Source organism: Argentina silus (genome assembly GCF_951799395.1).
Source record: "Argentina silus genome assembly, chromosome: 20".
NCBI classification, from domain to species: domain Eukaryota; kingdom Metazoa; phylum Chordata; class Actinopteri; order Argentiniformes; family Argentinidae; genus Argentina; species Argentina silus.
In genome coordinates this window covers 9,451,787-9,472,289 of record NC_139674.1, presented here as the reverse complement: position 1 = coordinate 9,472,289, position 20,503 = coordinate 9,451,787, and the positions used below count along the sequence as shown (strand labels likewise).

General features: G+C 48.7%; 1 protein-coding gene across 2 annotated transcripts; it reads left to right on the top strand.

Moving 5' to 3' along the window:
* Positions 1-3,236: 3,236 nt before the first annotated feature.
* nrf1 (nuclear respiratory factor 1) lies at positions 3,237-18,737 on the top strand. 2 transcript variants are annotated; one of them, XM_083692510.1, is made up of 12 exons: positions 3,237-3,285; positions 5,210-5,455; positions 5,802-5,916; positions 6,161-6,287; positions 6,430-6,570; positions 9,150-9,308; positions 9,631-9,831; positions 10,034-10,135; positions 10,589-10,639; positions 10,853-11,010; positions 12,548-12,672; positions 17,423-18,737. In XM_083692510.1, the coding sequence occupies exons 2-12, from the start codon at positions 5,236-5,238 to the stop codon at positions 17,581-17,583; spliced, it is 1,560 nt and encodes a 519-aa protein (XP_083548636.1). In that variant the 5' UTR covers positions 3,237-3,285; positions 5,210-5,235; the 3' UTR covers positions 17,584-18,737. The 2 variants fall into 2 exon arrangements, with proteins under 2 accessions (XP_083548636.1, XP_083548635.1); XM_083692509.1 differs by having other exon boundaries at positions 12,548-12,738.
* The last annotated feature ends 1,766 nt before the right edge of the window (positions 18,738-20,503 follow it).

The following is a 20,503-nucleotide window of genomic DNA, read 5'->3' as shown; positions in this document are numbered from 1 at the left end:
ATGCCCATGCCTCAGAGAAAGGGAGGGGGCTGAAACAGAGAGAAAGAGTAAGGCATGGATATGAGACATACAGGAGAGAGAGAGAGAGAGAGAAAGAGAGAGAGTCAGTCTATCAACAGGTAACCACCATAGAAAGGCAGAACAAGAGGAGTATTCTGTTATTTAAGACGTTTGCAGCTTAGTCAATCCTCTCAAACTCTCACATAGTGGCTAATGTAACTGAAATAGATAGTCACAATAGACATGAGTGCATCCATTCAGTTTCAGTGGCATTGAGTGCTTCCATTCTGACTACATTTCCAATTCCAATTCCATCATCAGAGGCTCCATCACTCATTTAAAGTGACACTGCAAGCGGCCATGTAGGGCTAAAAGGAGTGATGGAGAGTCTGTCTTTCATCTCCAAGACAACCCAATGGCAGATGTGAGGACTTTGAAGTTGGGCAGCCATCTGGAAACCTCAACCCCTGGGAATAGAGGATGATAGATGGTGTATCAGTCCCTCCGTCCATTCATCTGTCCATTCATCTGTCCATCCATATTCTATCTATCATGCGTTCCCCCTCGATGTTAAGCCATCCCAGCTCCCATTCAACTGTCTGATTCATACATGCTTTCCAATGATAAAACAATGGGCCAATTAGGATGCTGGCTCATACACTGGGCTATGGTCAGGAGCTAAGACACACCAATGACTATGGCAAAGCCTCTCATTTGCTCCACCTGCTCATGTTGGTATTCACAGTTGGTAAATAGCAAACCATGGGATGGAACGCCAGTACAATTACACCTCATGCAATGTACAATCTGTGTTGATGCAGACAGACAATAGTGGGCCTAAAGCGTTCTCAAAGACAATAACACTATGACCCATTATTCTATCCAGATGCTTTAGCTCCGACCGTATTGAATATCTTAAATTGGCAGTTAAAGTATGAATGTGCCCTGACCAAAGCTAACAGACAGCAGATCAAATAAAGCCTAAACGTATGCTTGGAAAGCAAGTCTTACATTCCCAGCCTTACAGCTGCTTATAGAGTACACTGATGATGGGGAACTCATCAGAAACACAAAACTGCACATTGTCTGATTCCTGTGAAGCCCTCAACAAGTGAAAGAGCCTTGAACCCAAATCACCCAAGATAAAATGTCCATAAACTCTCATTATTCTCTGAGTGAAATCACAAGCAAAGATGTATTGTTGCTCCACATATTTCAGTGAGGCTGCATGACTCAGAGATGCTGCTCAGTTTGAAGACCCCGGCCCATTATTTTGATCGATATGTTGTGCTTTAGTGTCCCCTGGTGCTTATTAAAAGGACTGCATTGCACCTGCTCCTCGAAAGCTGTGGAAAATCTAACTCAAGGTCCAGGGAGTGCTATCTGCCAGACAACCCGATAAAGGGCTTTCTCTGAGAGAGATGCCTTACTATTAACACATTATCCTATCACAGTAGTAGATTACTTTAGAATCAAGGCTATCATCTGAACCCGATAAACATACAGAGAGAGAGAATATTTTTTTGTTACTTGGCAGGCGACAGACACACCGACCGAGCAGTAAGCTAGGACCCATTACTCCCTCAACCTCCCCTTCCTCCATGACCTCAACCCTCTGCTCGTGACTGCCCAGACAATTACCTTCAATTATCCTCACTTCCAGCTAAGCAATTACAGCCCTTATTGATTCCAACACCCCGGGCTGGAGGCCTTATCTGTACCCTACCACAGACCAGCAGAGGGGACAAATCTTTAGCTAGTGAGAAGGACCTGGATCATTCCTAACAGTCCCACACCCTCACTGCAGCTACGAGAGAATGGGAAGCAAAGTTGAAAAGATCAACAGTAGCCAATTTGCATATTCAATGACTTCCAATGGACAGGTTTTAACCAGATTTTTTTTATTTTTTTTTATTATTTTTTTATTTGGGAAGTCATTGATACTTTGCATGTATCATTTGTAGACTATACCATGACAGAAGGTGTAGAGGAAGAGGGGAGGAGGGGGGCCTGAACAACATGAAGGTCACACAGTATGGTGGCTGTAAAACGTTGAGTCACACACACCGTGGTTTCCATTGACTTTGAATGTGATACTTGCTGACATTTAGTGCGACACAAACATACGCTGTTGTCATCACATACTAATGTAAAACATCCATCATATTGTATGCCTGCCAGAGCACCTGCAGAGAGACAGGTTCAATGGTCCTTTACTGCCATCTTCTGTTATCAAGAGATTGAGATGCTGAATTTTTAACGTGATTGGTGATACAATACTGTCATCTTGTGGGCATGATAAGGACCTCTAACGAATTCAGGCTTTATTGTAAAGGGAGGATTGTCCTTACTGTACGTTATGGCAATAATTAAAGTTCACTGTCAGATAACAAGTTGATGACACATTTATAATGAAGTACAACAAAAAGTGTTACTTAGTTTTTGTTCATTTCTAGTATTTCAGCTTATGCACATTTCAGTTTCCATGTCATTTCTATACAGTGCATTTCTGTGATATATTTAAGGTTAAAACAATTCCTTGGTTATACTGTTGTCTTTATTAACTGTGCATCGGTAAATATGTTATCACAATCTATTTCCATATGTGCACTCGGACCATATTACCATTTGAATCCATATCGTTCTATTGATTTATTTTCACAACGTAGCGGTCTTTTATTGTCAGTTGTTGGAACTTGTAAGTTCAGTAACGGAACCCATATAGTTGCTTGAGCCATGCAGACACAAATATATACAACAAAAGTGCTATTTCAAAAGAAGAAGAACAAAACTTAAAACTAACCTGTTTCTGCAACAAACAACACGTCTCCTTGATAAAGATAACACACGTGCCTGTGCTAATCAGTTAATTAACAACCACCTGGAACCTCACGTTCGAAAAAGAGAAACCAGAAAATCTCTAGTGTGCTACAGAGAGGAACAAAACAATTTGGAAGGCCATGCTGCAGAAATAAATCGTCATTAAAACTAATTAGAATATGATCCGATTCAGATCAAATTAAAAAAAAGCAATAGGTTTCACAATTCTATTTGGAATAAAAAAACAACTTTTATACATCAAATGTGGCCCTTGTGATGCACATCATTTTCAGGGGTCTTTAAATTGAAAGGGGCGTGGTTTGCCCAGTCTTCGTGCAGATCAGTGGGACCGCCGAGCATCAGCTTCGGTGTGTTTTCGGGCTGGCTGTTCTTTGTCCTCCATTAGAGCTCGGATTCCCAGCCACACTGTACGGCGCAGGCCCGAAGTAGCGCAGCCGCTCTGAGGTTAGTGCCCTACCGCGCAATCTCCAGCTATTTCAGCCCCGGCGCAGCCGCACCAACAAACCCGGCAGCATTGGGGCGAAAGATGCAGATTGTTTTAGATGTCGACGAGAAAAGGGATCCACTGAATATTTGGGGTTTTCGGCGATTATACACATTGCGCATATCCAGAATAAGCCTAGATATAGCAAGAATAGCATTGGTGTTGATGCAGGCCGCTAAGGCCTGTTTTAGTGTTGTGTTAAGGCGCGAGATGGCGGGTTCGGTGCCAATTGCGGTCTTTCTGCGAGCGCACATCCAATTCCATAGCTAAGATGCTCGGCTCACAAGCAATATTTTGGGTCATGTCAATATCAGTAACCTCTCGTTGAGCATTAGTTGAGGATTTCATCCGCTACTTAGCCAGTCAGCTAATTAGCTAAATGTAGGACACGGCTAGTCTGCTAGCTACGATATGGTTGACTTGCTAGCTATGAATTGCAAGCTAGCTACTAGCCGAATTGGAGGCCAGGTTGACTAACGTTAATAGCCAGCCTACTAGATTGCCACTGCAGTACAGCCCGTTGCATCTGCAGTAATATGATCATAAATGTGGTGTTGTGTTTGCATAGTGGTGGAGCCAGCTGCAGGGTGAATGTCGGATGTTCTCTCTAGCTAGCTAACATCGCTTACTATCGCGCCATCATCATCATCATCATTCATATCTCAATGAGTTTCTCATGCATGGGTGGCCAAGTTGGATAGCATTACCAGGCGTTACACTATGACATGGCCTGTTATTAGCGACAAGTATAGACCTCCTGCCCCACGTATCGCCGTTCAATTTATGACAATCCGAGAATGTAATGACTGTCTGTAATCTGTAAAGTTGACAGTGACACGCGAAGGTGCCACTGGCCTTTATCATGTTGTAAAGATGAATGACCAGCCTGCCAGTGTTGTCTTTTACAAGAACACACTCAGTTCTGTTTTTCACAGACATACTATTAGTTTAAGTGTATTTTCATTCATTTGTTGGCCATACCCAAATGAGTTGTGATATTAATCATGATCCCAGTGAGTCACCCAATGCAATCAAAAGGAAGTGGTTTTAATGTATGTGTACATACATCTTAAGCTATACAGTTGAACAAGCCCTCCCCCACCACCCCCCTACAATGTAAAGCAATATTTCTGAAAAAGCATGATATATAAATCCAGACCATTAATTTCTGTTAAACATCAATAGTTGATGTTTGTGACTGTCCTCATTGCAGCCTGATAAGAGAATGATGTAATGTAACAATGTATTACATTTTACAGATGTGTAGAGCTGGCCTACCAAAGTCATCCCCACTTTTTGACAAGATCAAAGGTCAAGCTCAAGTACACTGTACTCCATCCTGAATTTATTTATATTTCCTATAAGGCTCTGCTGGCCAGTCAGGCATAGAGCCAATAGAGCTGTCAAGTATTACAATTTAGGAATGAAAATGATGACATGAAATATTACAAACTCCCTCCCTTGGGTTAGATAATTTGATGAATCAATTTGTCAGTCGCTGGCATTCAAACAGATTTAAAATAGTTAATCGATACCACTTTTCCCTAATAGCAGAACTAAGGGAAACCACTTGAGATTGGGGTGGGATTTCTCATTTTATCCAACTGAAGCAGACCCCATCACTCACTGTCACTATGAAATCACTCCTGGCGGGCTGGTCAAACAAGAGCTCTGCAGTCATGATAATAAAGAAATGAGCAAAATTGTTCTAGAAAAATGATACACCACGGTGTGGGGTCAATTAATTGATAGTTTTAGGGAAAGTTTTATTTTATTTATTTTTTTAAACCAATCCCTGCTAATATACAGTGATAAGCCCACTTTCATAGTAGAAAGGGCCAATATATTTAAGTGTGTGTGTCTGTCTCTCTCTCTCTCTCTCAGTTAGTGTTTCAGGCTAGCACCACGCGATGGAGGACCACTCTGTGCACCAGACAGAGCACATGACCACCATCGAGGCCCACGCCGTCAGCCAACAGGTCCAGCAGGTGCACGTGGCCACCTACACCGAGCACACCATGATGAGCGACGAGGACTCGCCCTCCTCCCCCGATGACGACATCTACGATGACGCGGACATCCTCAACTCGGCTGGCACGGACGAGGTCACAGCCCACCTGGCTGCCGCAGGTGAGCGTTTCGGACTTCCCTTAAAATCACTGTGACCGAGCAGCATGAACATCTTGGTCACTTCTGCTTTAGTAGATTTGGCCCTGGAACAACCCTACAATGTATTGTAGTGGGTGTATTTTATATGTGTGTCTACCTTACCCTCTGACTAGATTACACTTGTTTTTCCAACTTGCTTATAACCTTCCAATCGTTTCCAATCTGCCAGAGGTTGTTTCTGGATGAGGCCTTTGGCTCTCGTATTTATTTTATGTAACTACATAACTGACCAGCAGATGGTGCTAATAGACCACAAACGCTCAGGGCCTCATTCCATTTCAAACCTGTGTTTTCTCTCCACTTTCAGGCCCAGTGGGTATGGCTGCTGCTGCTGCCGTGGCAACTGGCAAGAAGCGCAAGAGGCCCCACATCTTTGAGTCCAACCCCTCGATCCGCAAGAGACAGCAGACTCGCCTTCTGAGGTGAGCAATACACACACACACACACACACACACACCCTGTGTCCCCAAAACCTCACAGAACTTTCCTGCCTCTCTTTATCGGTTCATGCTGAACACAAACCTGTTGTAATTCATTTAATTGAAACTTGAGGAGAGTGTCATGATTTGTCTGTGTGAACTGTATCTATCTATGTATCTACGGCATTCAGCTCAAAGAAATACACCATTTAATTAGCTAATAAATGTGGTGTTGGTGTGTTTGTAGGAAACTGCGCGCCACCCTGGATGAGTACACAACCAGAGTGGGCCAGCAGGCTATTGTCCTGTGCATCTCTCCCTCCAAACCCAATGCTGTATTCAAGGTGTTTGGTGCTGCCCCACTGGAGAATGTGGTGAGTGGGATAGGTGAATCGGGATGTGTTGCCAGATGTATGCCATAAATCCAGTGTGAGATGTTGTCATTCCCTCTCTTTGAAGAAATGAGTCCCTGGGTCACCCCCCTCACTCACCTGTCCCCCCCCCCACTCCCTCCAGGTGAGGAAGTACAAGGGTATGATCCTGGAGGACCTTGAGAACGCCCTGGCTGAGCACGCGCCCCCCGGCAGTGATCTGGCCTCCGAGCTGCCTCCCCTCACCATCGACGGCATCCCTGTCTCCGTGGACAAGATGACACAGGTGAGATGACCAGCAGATGGCGTCTGTGAGACAGAGATCGCCGGTCAGATTGTAGGTTCATTTGTAAGCTAGCCTAGCACCAGCTAACTGCACACACCCAAGGTCAAATTCCCTTTTTTGTTCATTGTCAAGGTTAGGCTACCCTAGCACATTCAGGGTTTTTTTCATAATGGTAGGTCTTGAAATTATTTTAATTTGTTTACAAAATGGCTTTCAGCTTTGAGTGGTTCATCAGAATAAAACATCCTATTTGATTGTAGATGTTGGAGCTGGAATCTAAAAGGAATGGCAGGCGACTTTTAGATAGGCGTGTACGTTCTGGAAGGAGTCTGATAGCCACACTCTGCCTGCTAGGGTGTGGTGCCAGTATTGTGTGTGTGTGTGTGTGTGTGTGTGTGTGTGTGTGTGTGTGTGTGTGTGTGTGTGTGTGTGTGTGTGTGTGTGTGTGTGTGTGTGTGGGGTATAAGGACTAGAGAGTAGGGCTTTGGCTGGGCTCTCTACTGTGCCACACTAGGCCTTCCCTGGGGAAGCCAGCTTGTTTACTCCGCTCCTGCTGCTGACGCAGTCATTGGATCATCATCTGAGACCTGAGATCGTTCGCTCGCTCTCAGAGACACTAGTCAACACACAGGGAGATCAGCAGCCAATCACAAAGCCTGTCCCGTTCCTTGGGGTCAGGTGTGTGTGTGTGTGCTTTAACCAGGAAGAACCTTTCCGGTTGTTTTTCTGGAGATGAGATTAGAGGGAGTAAACTGTTACCTCACTAACTCTACCAAGCTGTGTGTGTGTGTGTGTGTGTTTGCTTGCTTGCGCAGGGGGCCTAAAGGGGGTGAGGTTTGTTGAGCATCCCAACACAGGCTCACCTCGCTAGGACCTAGCTAGTAAGGTCATTAAAGAGGTGTAGCTAGAGGAACAGAGGTCGCGCAAAGGACATAAGTTTGCATCATATGAGTTTTTGGGGCATGGAGGCAAGGGGGAGAAACAGTCAGAGGGCTATCCCAGGAGAGGTTCACCCGACTAGGCTTGGGGGAGTTCACCAAAGGGCCCTGGTACAGTACAGCAGATGAGGCTGGGGCCAGGGCCAGCCTGTAATTAGCAGCTCTCGTGGAGCCTAGGCTTGGGCAGGCAAGCAGGCTCCCTGGCTGCTGATTGGCTGGTAGCCTGGTGGATTAGAACAGGGACGGCTGGGGGGAGGAGGTTGTAGCTAAGTGGAGGCTCCCATCAGTACTGTGCCTCTTAACTCTCCAGTCACTGTAATTAGGCCATCTGCCCCCCCCCCCCCCCACACACACACAAACACCCACACCGAGCCACAGGTGGAGACACAGAAAGAGATGGTGGCAACCAGGAAGAGCGCTGTGTAGCTATGGCTTTTTGCTACATGTTTCGCCCAGATACAGAAGGACACTTAAAACAGGCTGTCAAGAGCTGTTTCTGTGGTACTGTCATTGCAAGTTACCCATCTGTTATCCATCTATGTCCCAGTCAGGCAGGGTTCCGCCATTTTGTCCCCTCTCTCCGGGAGTCGAGTAGACTTGAGAGGTGTGTGTGTGTGTGTGTGTGTGTGTGCGCGCGTGTGCATGGGCGCGCGCGGAGGGGGGAAGCGATTTATTTCCCCCAGAGCCAAATTTAGCCTGTGATGTCAAGGCCGGCCGACTGCAGTGCCTCATTGTGCAATATAATCCTCTGTGGTCCCCACGTACTACCAGGGACACTGAGGACACGGTGACTAAAGCCAACCACCTCCCTACCCTATGCCAACCCCCTTTCCATGTGTGTCAGTGTGTGTCAGTGTCTGTCCGTCACCTCTCCTGACAGATACTGGATGGGGGTTGTAGTCATAGAGGGTTTAATCATCAGATTAAATTGAATTAGAACTCCACCCGTCCTTCGGCCCCTCTCCAACATTTCTGAGGCCTCTTATGCAACATGGTGGACGACTAAGCAATCAGACTCCATTGTGTGCCGACTATGACCTTGGGTCTAGAGGCTCAAGAGGTTGGTGCTCTCTTTGCGTTCGTGTCACAATTGCAGTCGCTGGGGAGAATGGATGAACACTAACCCCCTACAGAATGAAAACATCACTTTTCTTTTCACTACATAAGTCTGTTAACATGTTTAAGATGAGTGTGCCGTGATTTGTATCTGAGCTTACTTTGTTATGGGTTAGTTTTGGTTGTCGGGTGGTGGTATCAAGGGCTGCTAGTCTGAATTCCACCGTTTGGCCCACTCTTGAGGTAGCAGAGGCATCCTGTAGAGCAACTTCAAAGCCATTGACTACAAGTGTCGGTTGAGTCCTGACGTCCCTCCACAGTCAGGGCAGACTGGAGCCGCAGTCATAGATCCAGCTGTAAATAGCCATCAGCGTAGGCTCCTTTTAGAAGGACTATTTCTGGGCCATGTCCACCTCGGTAACCATCAGGTAGGGTAATCAATACCTCTTTCCTCCTCCTGTTCAAGGGCATATGTGTCCGCCTGCTTGTGTGACGTGTGGTTGAGTTGGCTTGAGGTGTGTGTGTGTGTGTGTGTGTTGGTTCATTTCTATATTGTTTACACCTTGTATCTCTCTCCCTCCCCAGGCCCAGTTGCGAGCATTCATCCCAGAGATGCTGAAGTACTCGACGGGTCGGGGCAAGCCCGGCTGGGGCAAGGAGAGCTGCAAGCCCATCTGGTGGCCGGAAGACATCCCCTGGGCCAACGTGCGCAGTGACGTGCGCACAGAGGAGCAGAAACAGAGGGTGAGGGACCGGGGGAAACACCTCTCCACCCTGAAACATGTGATCAAACAAAGGACTTTTTCCACAGCCAATTACGGCTGACTTGATGTCAATGAGAAGCGTCTTTGACGATCCAGAATCTGGAAGAAGTTTTTGGATGTGTGCGTATTGACCCAAATAATTGCCCTTTAATGAAGATGAATAATAAATGTTATCGTACACATGAAGCAAGCCGACCAGACCACAGGCCAACGCCTCAGTCACACAACCCCCTTTACCAGGTGACCTTTGAACGACCAGTATACCGCCACAGCCCAGTAACCACATTTCCCTGTCATCCCAGGTGTCGTGGACGCAGGCCCTGCGGACCATCGTGAAGAACTGTTACAAGCAGCACGGGCGCGAGGACCTGCTGTACGCCTTCGAGGACACGCAGATCCACCACCACCAGGTGACGGCCACCCACAGCATCGCTCACCTGGTCCCCTCCCAGACGGTGGTCCAGACCGTCAACAACCCAGACGGCACCGTCTCCCTCATACAGGTCAGCTGGCTCACAGGCAGCTGCGCAAAGCACAGAGATAGAAGAACACAACTAGCTGGACACGTCTGAATGACGTTGTGGTTCACCTGAGGCAATGAATAAGGCTATCCCTATCTCTCTGCTAATAGCTGTTTCTCTCTCTCTCTCCCTCTCTCTCCCCCTCTTCTGCCTCTCTCTCCCTCTCTCTCTCTCTCTCTCTCAGGTTGGCACAGGGCAGACGGTGGCCACGCTGGCTGATGCCAGTGAACTACCGGGCACAGTGACGGTGGCCCAGGTCAACTATTCCACTGTGAGCGACGGAGAGGTAGATAGAGCTTATCCACTCCAATCAAACACACACACACACACACACAGCTTTCTTAACACTAACAGATGCATACACACACATGGATTGCATAGACTGTAGTTGTCCTCCCCCTGCTATTACACATTTACAAGGGCATTTTTACATTATGACAAATGTAATATGCAGTCAAGTGTTGTAGATAGGAAGTATATTGAATGCAAACACCATTAGATGTACACAGCCATAGATAAAAGTACACACACATACATGTAACATGCATGCTCTCATTAGTGTCCAGCAAAACCATACCCCGTTTATGAAGTACTTTCATTACTTTTACGTTTATGCATTCTGGTAATTAAATTGATTTGAGCAGGTTTACGAAAATCAGTCTTTCAGCTTTGAGAGAGAGGGAGAAGAGCCCACCTACAGAAATAATGTAAATACAAACTTCTCTTTACTCTTCACCAGAATCTGACAGTGTGTCGCACGTTACCAATGGAGGTGTCGCAGCAGTATATTGTAAGTATCAGGTCTGCATCACATGACTTTCTCCATAGACTGTTTGTCTATTTGTCCATTTTGGTATAAAAACGCCCTAATTCTGCCTGTCTCTCCCTCCACTCCCTCCATCACACCCCCTGCTCTCTCTCTCTCTCTCTCTCTCTCTCTCTCTCCAACCCTTCCCATCTCAATTCTCCACCTCTCTCCCTGCTCACCCCCCCCACCCCACAGGTGGAGCAGAATTGGGCCACCCTGCAGGGCGGGGAGATGACCATCCAAACCACCCAGGCCTCGGAGGCCACACAGGCGGTGGCCTCCCTGGCTGAGGCCGCTGTGGCCGCCTCCCAGGAGATGCAGCAGGGCGGCACCGTCACCATGGCACTCAACAGGTAGAGGAGGGAGAGAGGGAGGGAACAGGTAGAGAGGACGGGAAGAAAGGAGGGAGGGGTAGAGAGGGCGGGAAGAAGGAAAGGAGGGGTAGAGAAGGCAGGAGGGAGGGAGGGGTAGAGAGGGCGGGGAGGGAGAGGCACGGTGGATGGATGGGAAGGAAAGAGGGAGAGAAGGATTGCAGGAGGGTTGACAAGCACGGGTATTGCGTCAGGTGAGGGAAGGTGGGACACGGCAGGAAAGGGACAGTGAAGCCACATGACGTACCTGCATTGATAATAAGTACAGCCAGGAGTTTGTGCTGACCATGCGGTCATGCTGGTCTGTTTGGATCAGCAGGGGCAGACATGAGACCCTGGGGGTCTGCAGTAACAAGTGGAGGGGCAGACATGAGACCCTGGGGGTCTGCAGTAACAAGTGGAGGGGCAGGCCAGGGCTGAGTAGCGTGATTCCCAAAGTCCATAATTGCACATGTAGCTATAACACCTGTGATGTCAGAAGGAGGGGAAAACTGTTTGGGAAGGTCCCCCGGGGACAGAGTCCGCTGCTTTTCTTCCTGTTTCAGCATTTTAATTAATTGGACGTTACCTGGATAGAAAGCTGCCTCAACTGGTTTCGGCGGTGCAAATTGGCCATTAACTCCAATCAGCGACTAAATGTATTCCTCAGAAGATGTTCAACGATTATGCTTGTCTCTAATTGGCCACGCTGATGTTCCGAAACACAAGTTACAGAAAAAAGGTTTTGGTAAAGGTTTATTTGTGGAATAAACAGTCAGATAATTAATTAATTCACACATTTTATTTTGAGTAATGTCTTGATAACCCTGACAACCATTGTTAGCTATCTTGCTTTCAGAAGCGATGGTGTGTTGAGGGCTAAGATGCTTCAGTGTGCTAGTTTTTTTTGCTGTGGTAGTTCTCTCTGAGCCCATTCTCTCCTGTGTGGATACCTGCTCCCACTGGGGCTTGTTACCTGTACAATACCCACCTGAGCCTCCCCCTCCTCTACCTGCTGTTTACCTCAGGTGAGCTAGCCTGCACGAGAGGGGAGCGCACTGCACTTGCCAGAACATTCTGTCCCTGTTTTTCCCCCTCAATGCTCGCAGAGGAGGGAAAAGTAGACTGGAAACACCTGTCCATTCTGGTGAAGTGTGTTCATTAATGTGGTTGTTTTTGGTATGCCTCGTTTCTATAGAACAGTCACTCCCAGTTTCCAGAGTTTTACATTTCCGTAGGTGATATTTCCGTGCCTATTAGACTGATAGAACGGCTGGTATAGGACTGGTGGTCAGCCTGCTGTTGAGGAAGATGTGACAGATCTCCTAATGTAGACCAGGGTAGAAAAGCAGCTTATGGCCCCACCGTCACCCCGTTCCCCCTCCCCCCCGGTTCTCTCTAATAACCCCTTCCCTTGTCAGCAGTCCCTGGGCCACTGGGTTGGAGTTGGAGGTCAACAGGATTGTGTGTCTGTCTGTCTCTTTCTCCATCTAACGTGTGTGTGTGTGTGTGTGTGTGTGTGTGTGTGTGTGTGTTGCAGTGAGGCAGCGGCCCATGCAGTAGCAACGCTGGCGGAGGCCACCCTACAGGGAGGGGGGCAGATTGTTCTGGCCGGGGAGACGGCAGCGGCCGTAGGGGCTCTTACAGGAGTCCAGGACGGCACCGGTACGTACCTGCCCCTCACCACCAACCAACTACTACAACTGTCCTCATGCCATTCAAACAACACAGGTACATACACACCCACCTGGTGATTGTTGGCAGGTAATGTGCCTTTTGGTTTTTGAACAACATGGGTTACCTGTTGGTTTGGGTTAGTATTAGCCAATGTCATTTCATCTGTGGTCTAACCTTCCATAGTTACTCAGTAGTGTCAGTATGGGGGAGATGATACAGGAGAGGCCTGCAAGCTTGTCTGCTCTAATCCACTCTGTGCTGATGTGACAGATGGTGTGTGTGTGTGTGTGTGTGTGTGTGTGTGTGTGCGCACGAGAGAGAGAGACTCAGTTTACCCACTATTCTAATAATCCCTGCTATACCTCCCCATCCCTGCAGACTTGTTATACTATAAATGTATTTCTAGGTGGATCACAGTCGTATCTTGGGGTTTGTATTAAAATGTCCTCGGTTTGTTGGTGATTAAATCATCCAGCCGTCACCATCTCTGATTGACCATGACCATCAACTAGCTCCATCAATCCCTCTGTGCTTCCGGTCCCTTCTCTTTATTCTGGTCCTACAGTGACCTGTACCCCGACACCCACTGCCCTGTACCCCGACACCCACTGCCCTGTACCCCTACACCCACTGCCCTGTACCCCAACACCCACTGCCCTGTACCCCAACACCCACTGCCTTGTACCCCAACACCCACTGCCTTGTACCCCAACACCCACTGCCTTGTACCCCTACACCCACTGCCATGTACCCCAACACCCACTGCCTTGTACCCCTACACCCACTGTCCTGTACCCCAACACCCAACACCCACTGCCCTGTACCCCTACACCCACTGCCTTGTATTCCTACACTCACTGCCTTGTACCCCAACACCCACTGACCTGTACCCCGACACCCACTGCCCTGTACCCCTACACCCACTGCCCTGTACCCCAACACCCACTGCCTTGTACCCCTACACCCACTGCCTTGTACCCCTACACCCACTGCCCTGTACCCCAACACCCACTGTCCTGTACCCCAACACCCAACACCCACTGCCCTGTACCCCTACACCCACTGCCTTGTATTCCTACACCCACTGCCATGTACCCCTACACCCACTGCCATGTACCCCAACACCCACTGCCATGTACCCCTACACCCACTGCCCTGTAGCCCAACACCCACTGCCCTGTACCCCTACACCCACTGCCCTGTACCCCAACACCCACTGCCCTGTACCCCAACACCCACTGCCTTGTACCCCAACACCCACTGCCTTGTACCCCAACACCCACTGCCTTGTACCCCAACACCCACTGCCTTGTACCCCTACACCCACTGCCATGTACCCCAACACCCACTGCCTTGTACCCCTACACCCACTGCCTTGTACCCCAACACCCACTGCCTTGTACCCCAACACCCACTGCCTTGTACCCCAACACCCACTGCCTTGTACCCCTACACCCACTGCCTTGTACCCCTACACCCACTGCCCTGTACCCCAACACCCACTGTCCTGTACCCCAACACCCAACACCCACTGCCCTGTACCCCTACACCCACTGCCTTGTATTCCTACACTCACTGCCTTGTACCCCAACACCCACTGACCTGTACCCCGACACCCACTGCCCTGTACCCCTACACCCACTGCCCTGTACCCCAACACCCACTGCCTTGTACCCCTACACCCACTGCCTTGTACCCCTACACCCACTGCCCTGTACCCCAACACCCACTGTCCTGTACCCCAACACCCAACACCCACTGCCCTGTACCCCTACACCCACTGCCTTGTATTCCTACACCCACTGCCATGTACCCCTACACCCACTGCCATGTACCCCAACACCCACTGCCATGTACCCCTACACCCACTGCCCTGTACCCCAACACTCACTGCCCTGTACCCCTACACCCACTGCCCTGTACCCCAACACTCACTGCCTTGTACCCCTACACCCACTGCCTTGTACCCCTACACCCACTGCCCTGTACCCCAACACCCACTGTCCTGTACCCCAACACCCAACACCCACTGCCCTGTACCCCTACACCCACTGCCTTGTATTCCTACACCCACTGCCATGTACCCCAACACCCACTGCCATGTACCCCAACACCCACTGCCCTGTAGCCCTACACCCACTGCCCTGTAGCCCTACACCCACTGTCCTGTACCCCTACACCCACTGCCCTGTACCCCAACACCCACTGCCCTGTACCCCTACACCCACTGTCCTGTACCCCTACACCCACTGTCCTGTACCCCAACACCCACTGTCCTGTAGCCCTACACCCACTGTCCTGTAGCCCTACACCCACTGCCCTGTACCCCAACACCCACTGCCATGTACCCCAACACCCACTGTCCTGTAGCCCTACACCCACTGTCCTGTAGCCCTACACCCACTGCCCTGTACCCCAACACCCACTGCCATGTACCCCAACACCCACTGTCCTGTAGCCCAACACCCACTGTCCTGTACCCCAACACCCACTGTCCTGTAGCCCTACACCCACTGTCCTGTACCCCAACACCCACTGTCCTGTACCCCAACACCCACTGTCCTGTACCCCAACACCCACTGTCCTGTAGCCCCAGGGTGTTTATCAGGTCCCAGAGGAGCCCTCTTAAAGAGCTTTGATCCACTCCATTATCGGTCCATAGTCTAATCACTGAGCCAGCTGTCTGGGCTGCACCGGCAGGTTCCCCCTCCCTGCACCTCCCCCTCCACACACACACACACAAGCTCACACAAGCTCACACACACACACACGCACACTTAAGCTCCCACACATACACCGTACACACACACTCACACACAGCATCCCTTGCCCACCGCTAGATGCTTTAGTAGAAAGGACAGGAGAGGACAAGAGCGAGCCATCTATTTAAACACCAAAGCTGATTAGCAAGCATTAAAACTACATTTAAAGAAATGGACACAATATGGCCACTCCTGCTAATGGAACATACAGCTGCCCCTACTATGAGTTACGCATTTCATGGAATGACAGTATTAAAAAAAAAAAAAAAAAAAAAAAACACTGAAGAAGAACACTGCAGTAGGTAAGACTGTGGATTCCAAAATGGCTGCCCTTTAGATGGCCATCTGTCTTGGCTTTTTGTGAATGGACAGGGAGGCGGCTGTATTATGACAGGGACAAATAGAACTGTCCAGCCTTGCTCCAGTCCAGGGTAGGGTAGGGAACTGGGGGAATAGGGGGACCTGTCATTCCGGTCAGAATAAAAGGCAGTTTGTCCAGAGACGGGGCTTGAGTCTAGAAGCTCCTGACTCCTCCCCCCCGGCAGCGCCCTGGTCCCGCTCCTGAGCCTATTGACCTTACCTAATCACTGTAATGGACAAGTGGAGGGCGCCGTTTGAAGTGCACCGCCACTGCTGATTGGCTGGTCTAGTCCCCTCTCGCCAACCTCCCCGCACACACACCCCTCCCTGGCCCTCCATGTCACCGTAATGAAGTGTGAGTGGCTTGGTCCAGGTACTTCAGTCAGGAACCACGCTCTCTGTCTGGTACCTCACCTCGCTGCTCGCCCCCCTAAGCCCCTACTATACAATCATAGCCAGCGCAATTAACTGAATCAACACAACTTCAGTCTCTCGCTTAGCTGTGCCAAGGGGGGCTTAGTTATCCTCGGGGCCTGAGTTCTGCTTATTACATGTATGTTCAATGTTTATCATCATCATTACATGTTGTCGGCATTGGTCGTTCTGTCTAGTGCTGAAATGTGTTGTATTAATATGTATGTTTGTTTCTTGCTATCTGTTTTGGGCTTGTTTTTATATGTGTGTTTTATATGAGCCTTTTTTGTGATGTTTGTTAAAAGGGTTATGTGTGTATTATGTATGTTAGCATTGTGTGTATGGAAGGATCCAAGCATACGCATAGTCTACCCAGTCCTGACCTTCTCCATAGTCTACCCAGTCCTGACCTTCTTAATAGTCTACCCAGTCCTGCCCTTCTCCATAGTCTACCCAGTCCTGACCTTCTCCATAGTGTACCCAGTCCTGACCTTCTCCATAGTCTACCCAGTCCTGACCTTCTTCATAGTCTACCCAGTCCTGACCTTCTCCATAGTCTACCCAGTCCTGACCTTCTTCATAGTCTACCCAGTCCTGACCTTCTCCATAGTCTACCCAGTCCTGACCTTCTCCATAGTCTACCCAGTCCTGCCCTTCTTCATAGTCTACCCAGTCCTGACCTTCTTCATAGTCTACCCAGTCCTGACCTTCTCCATAGTGTACCCAGTCCTGACCTTCTTCATAGTCTACCCAGTCCTGACCTTCTTCCCCCTTGCCACTGACACTGTGACAGCTTGTGGGGCAGGGCAGAGACCCATGTGACTTCAGGAATAATCCCCAGACACACACACACACACACACACACAGCTGGGCAGGGAGAGGCAGGCAGGCACAGGCTCAATTGGACCATTGTTCCGCAATGCAGCCTCTCTAACATGTCTCCTCCTCCGCTGTGCTGGCCCTCTTGGTTTGACTCTAGTAGGACCACCCCCTCTCAGGCCCAACAAAGAACATGTGCCTCAAAGCCAGCAGGGCTAAGGAATTGTCACTTGTACGGTCACATACAAATGTCACTATTAGCATTCTCACTTCCTTTGGAAGTCCTGTTTTGTGTGATATTATATGGATGTGGTGCATTGCTGTGTAGTGTGGTTGGTGTTGATATCCCTGTGTGTAATGCTGTGTCCCCCTCCCCCCCCCAGGCCTGGTCCAGATCCCAGTTAGCATGTACCAGACCGTGGTCACCAGCCTGGCCCAGGGGAACCGGCCCGTACAGGTTGCCATGGCACCCGTTGCCACACGCATAGACAGCACCGTCACACTGGATGGCCAGGCCGTGGAGGTCGTGACCTTAGAGCAGTGACACTGACTCCTCCCTCTGCAGGTGTGTGCAGCCGGAGGAGAGAAGGGTACAAGATGGCCGCCGCGGGGCAGGGATAGTCCGTTTCCACACACCGCGCTCTGTACAATGTAAAAACAATATTTTTAATGTACATCTGCAGGGGAAATAAAGCGACGGATTTATCAATGCATTGTGTTTACTGTGTAAAGAGGAAATGTTTTTATTTTGTTTTTGTTTTTTTTCATTTAGCTGTTTTGTTTTTTTTGCTCTGTGATGTTGAGAATTGTGTTGCAAGGTTAGAGTGTGTATTTAGTATTTATTTCTTCACATTTAACCTTTTAGTAAAGATGAACCAAAAAGCCAAGGGGAAGCCACCACCATTTCACTTCCATTCTGTAGCTGCTGTACCCATCACAGTCCCGTCAATGACATTGTTTTGGTACTATGTCTGTGTGCTTGAGTGTTTTTCGGTTGTTGATAGAATACAGTCACCAACTCTGTGCCATATCCACACAGTATTCCTTGTCATAGACTCCATATGCAATCAGGTGGTGCCAGATCCTTCCACCGTTTCCACACCTGCTATTTTTAATGTCCCTCTTGAACCGTGACGCTTCCTGACTGTACACTGTAAAAAAACAAAAAAAAACGTCTCTGCCTAGAATTATTCCAATGAAATATTCCTTTTGAAATATCGTGTTGTGTGATTATTGCTTGTCCTGTTGTTCTGTAATCCACACATATGCTGGGATTTGTGAAGACTCAGGACATAGTAAGGTATTTCTTTGTGCTGGATAGCTGAGCTGACTAGGCTACTTGGGTAACTATGTTGACTCCAGAGCTCATCACTATTGTTTCCAATGCATGAGTAGCATCCCTTAAAGTATTTTTTAACGGATAAACTCCTTTTTATGTCACTTGTAACACTGGGTTGGTCTAATTGTTTTATAAACTGGGGGGGGGGGGGCATACAATGACTTTTGTATTTGTATGGAGCATATTTGCATTCTTCAAATCTGATTTGATATGATAGTGAGTGTAAATTAAATTTACTGCAAAAAAATCATCTCTTCACAGTTGTAATAATGACAAAGTGGGAAATATGTCAGAAATATGACAAATATTACATCAAGCATGCAAGTCCATGTTTTCTCCCAATAAAGTGGCTACTGTTCACCCATCAAACTAGTCTGTGTCATTATTGAACTCTGGGGTTAATGATTTGAATGCTCCCCAAAACCCCCCTCTACACATCATCAGCCCCTTAACACACTGCCAAGCGTGACCACCTACCCCTCTGTCTCCATCTTTTTCCTCACCAAATTACTGCACACTGTCTCAATTCATATTGATGTAGTTACGCTACCATGTAAACTCAACCTTTCCACACTTCCCCGTCAACCCCTCTACACACACACCCTTGCCTGGTTACATCATAAGCTGTGAGCCCCCCCCCCCCCCCCCCGGGTTAAAGCCTGGGATTTGCTAGCTGGGCCCTTCTGCTGTGGAGTGGGAGAGAGACGATGGGACCGTAATCCGCCAGGCGTCACTGCCCATCCCACTCTACCTCCAGATTACAGCAGAAGCAGGTTAGAATTGCACAGATGAAGAGATAGTTCCTGTTTCCTTTTTATTCTCTCGGCCCCACCCACCCACCCACAAACACACAGACACACACACACACACACACACCCACCCTCTGTCCACTTCATGTTAGAGACCCCTTGTTTATATAACAGTTGATGAGGATATCTGGTGGTGTGTATATTTCAGCATTGTGTGTGTGTGTACGCATGTGTTGTGTATTTGTTCATGTGGGTGGGGGATGTTGTGGTTTAGTGGGCCATCACAGCAGCTGGCAGGGGGGGTTGTAAGAGCGTGGCGCACACGCGTTACCCTGGCGCTCCAGATTAAGGAGGCCTTATTAGCACGCTTTCTGGGAAAGCCTAGGTCTTGCCCTCACTCCCTCTCTCTCCATCCCCCTCTATCTCCCTCTTTCTCTCTCTCTCTCTCGCCAATCTGCACTCTGCTAGGGTAAAACATCCGTGTCACACTCACCGTCGGGAAAAGAAAGCATTCATTGTTACCATATATACAACAATCAATCTGAACATATTCAAGCAACACAAGGTACCACTAAATAAATAGCAACTACCGGTAGCTATAAACGCTAGTAGTCGTGCTCAAACATGCAACTCAGCTCAATGTATTAACTTTTCCCTTCCCAGTAGGTCAAGTGATCACTCAAGTAATGAAAGGACCAGTAAAGGGGTGTTGTAAGCCGTTTGGTCGGTCAGAGAGGTAGGTGGTGGTGGTGGTGGTGGTGGTGGTGGTGGTGTAATCAGCTAATGGCTAATGGCAGGGTCTGCCAGATGGACCAATGATGTGGATGTCAGGGCTCGACCGGTGTGACCTGGAAGCCTGGGGAGCAGGGGCCTCCTGTGGCGACAACTCAGCCCCACGGCTAATCCTGACATCCTAGATGCAGCAACACCTGAGGTGTTTCTGAGCTATGGGTCACCAATGGGAAACCACACAGATGACAGTCAAGTATATAGCCTCTGTAATAACTGAGTATTAGTATCTTCTCATACACATGACATCATCATCATCATCTCCTCGCCCCTAGTCAGCCATTACAAAACAAATACACTTCTTACATTGATTGAATATGGATCAGAGTAGGTCTGCTCAGTGGCTGTCTGCCCTGTTGGCTGCTGGTCCTCTGTAGTGGAGGATCACCGGGAGGCGGAGAGGAGAGGGAGTGATATTGATTCCCCCTGACCACGGAACAAGGCTCTGGCTGGGCTTCGGTGCCCTGGCTCCACAGGGGGGTGTAGGGGTAGGGGGGGGGTCATTCTTGTTGCCTGGAGTCGTGCAGGCAGACTCTGGGGCAGGGCTTTAATCTCCACTAATCGTTTCTTAATACGCGCATCCTGGG

Bases quoted from the DNA above. Each gene is read 5' to 3' on its own strand.
- nrf1 (XM_083692509.1), top strand. From the start codon at position 5,236: ATGGAGGACCACTCTGTGCACCAGACAGAGCACATGACCACCATCGAG. The intron at 5,456-5,801 runs GTGAGCGTTTCG...CTCCACTTTCAG, and splicing joins AGCCCACCTGGCTGCCGCAG to GCCCAGTGGGTATGGCTGCT. The intron at 12,739-17,422 runs GTACATACACAC...TCCCCCCCCCAG, and splicing joins ATGCCATTCAAACAACACAG to GCCTGGTCCAGATCCCAGTT.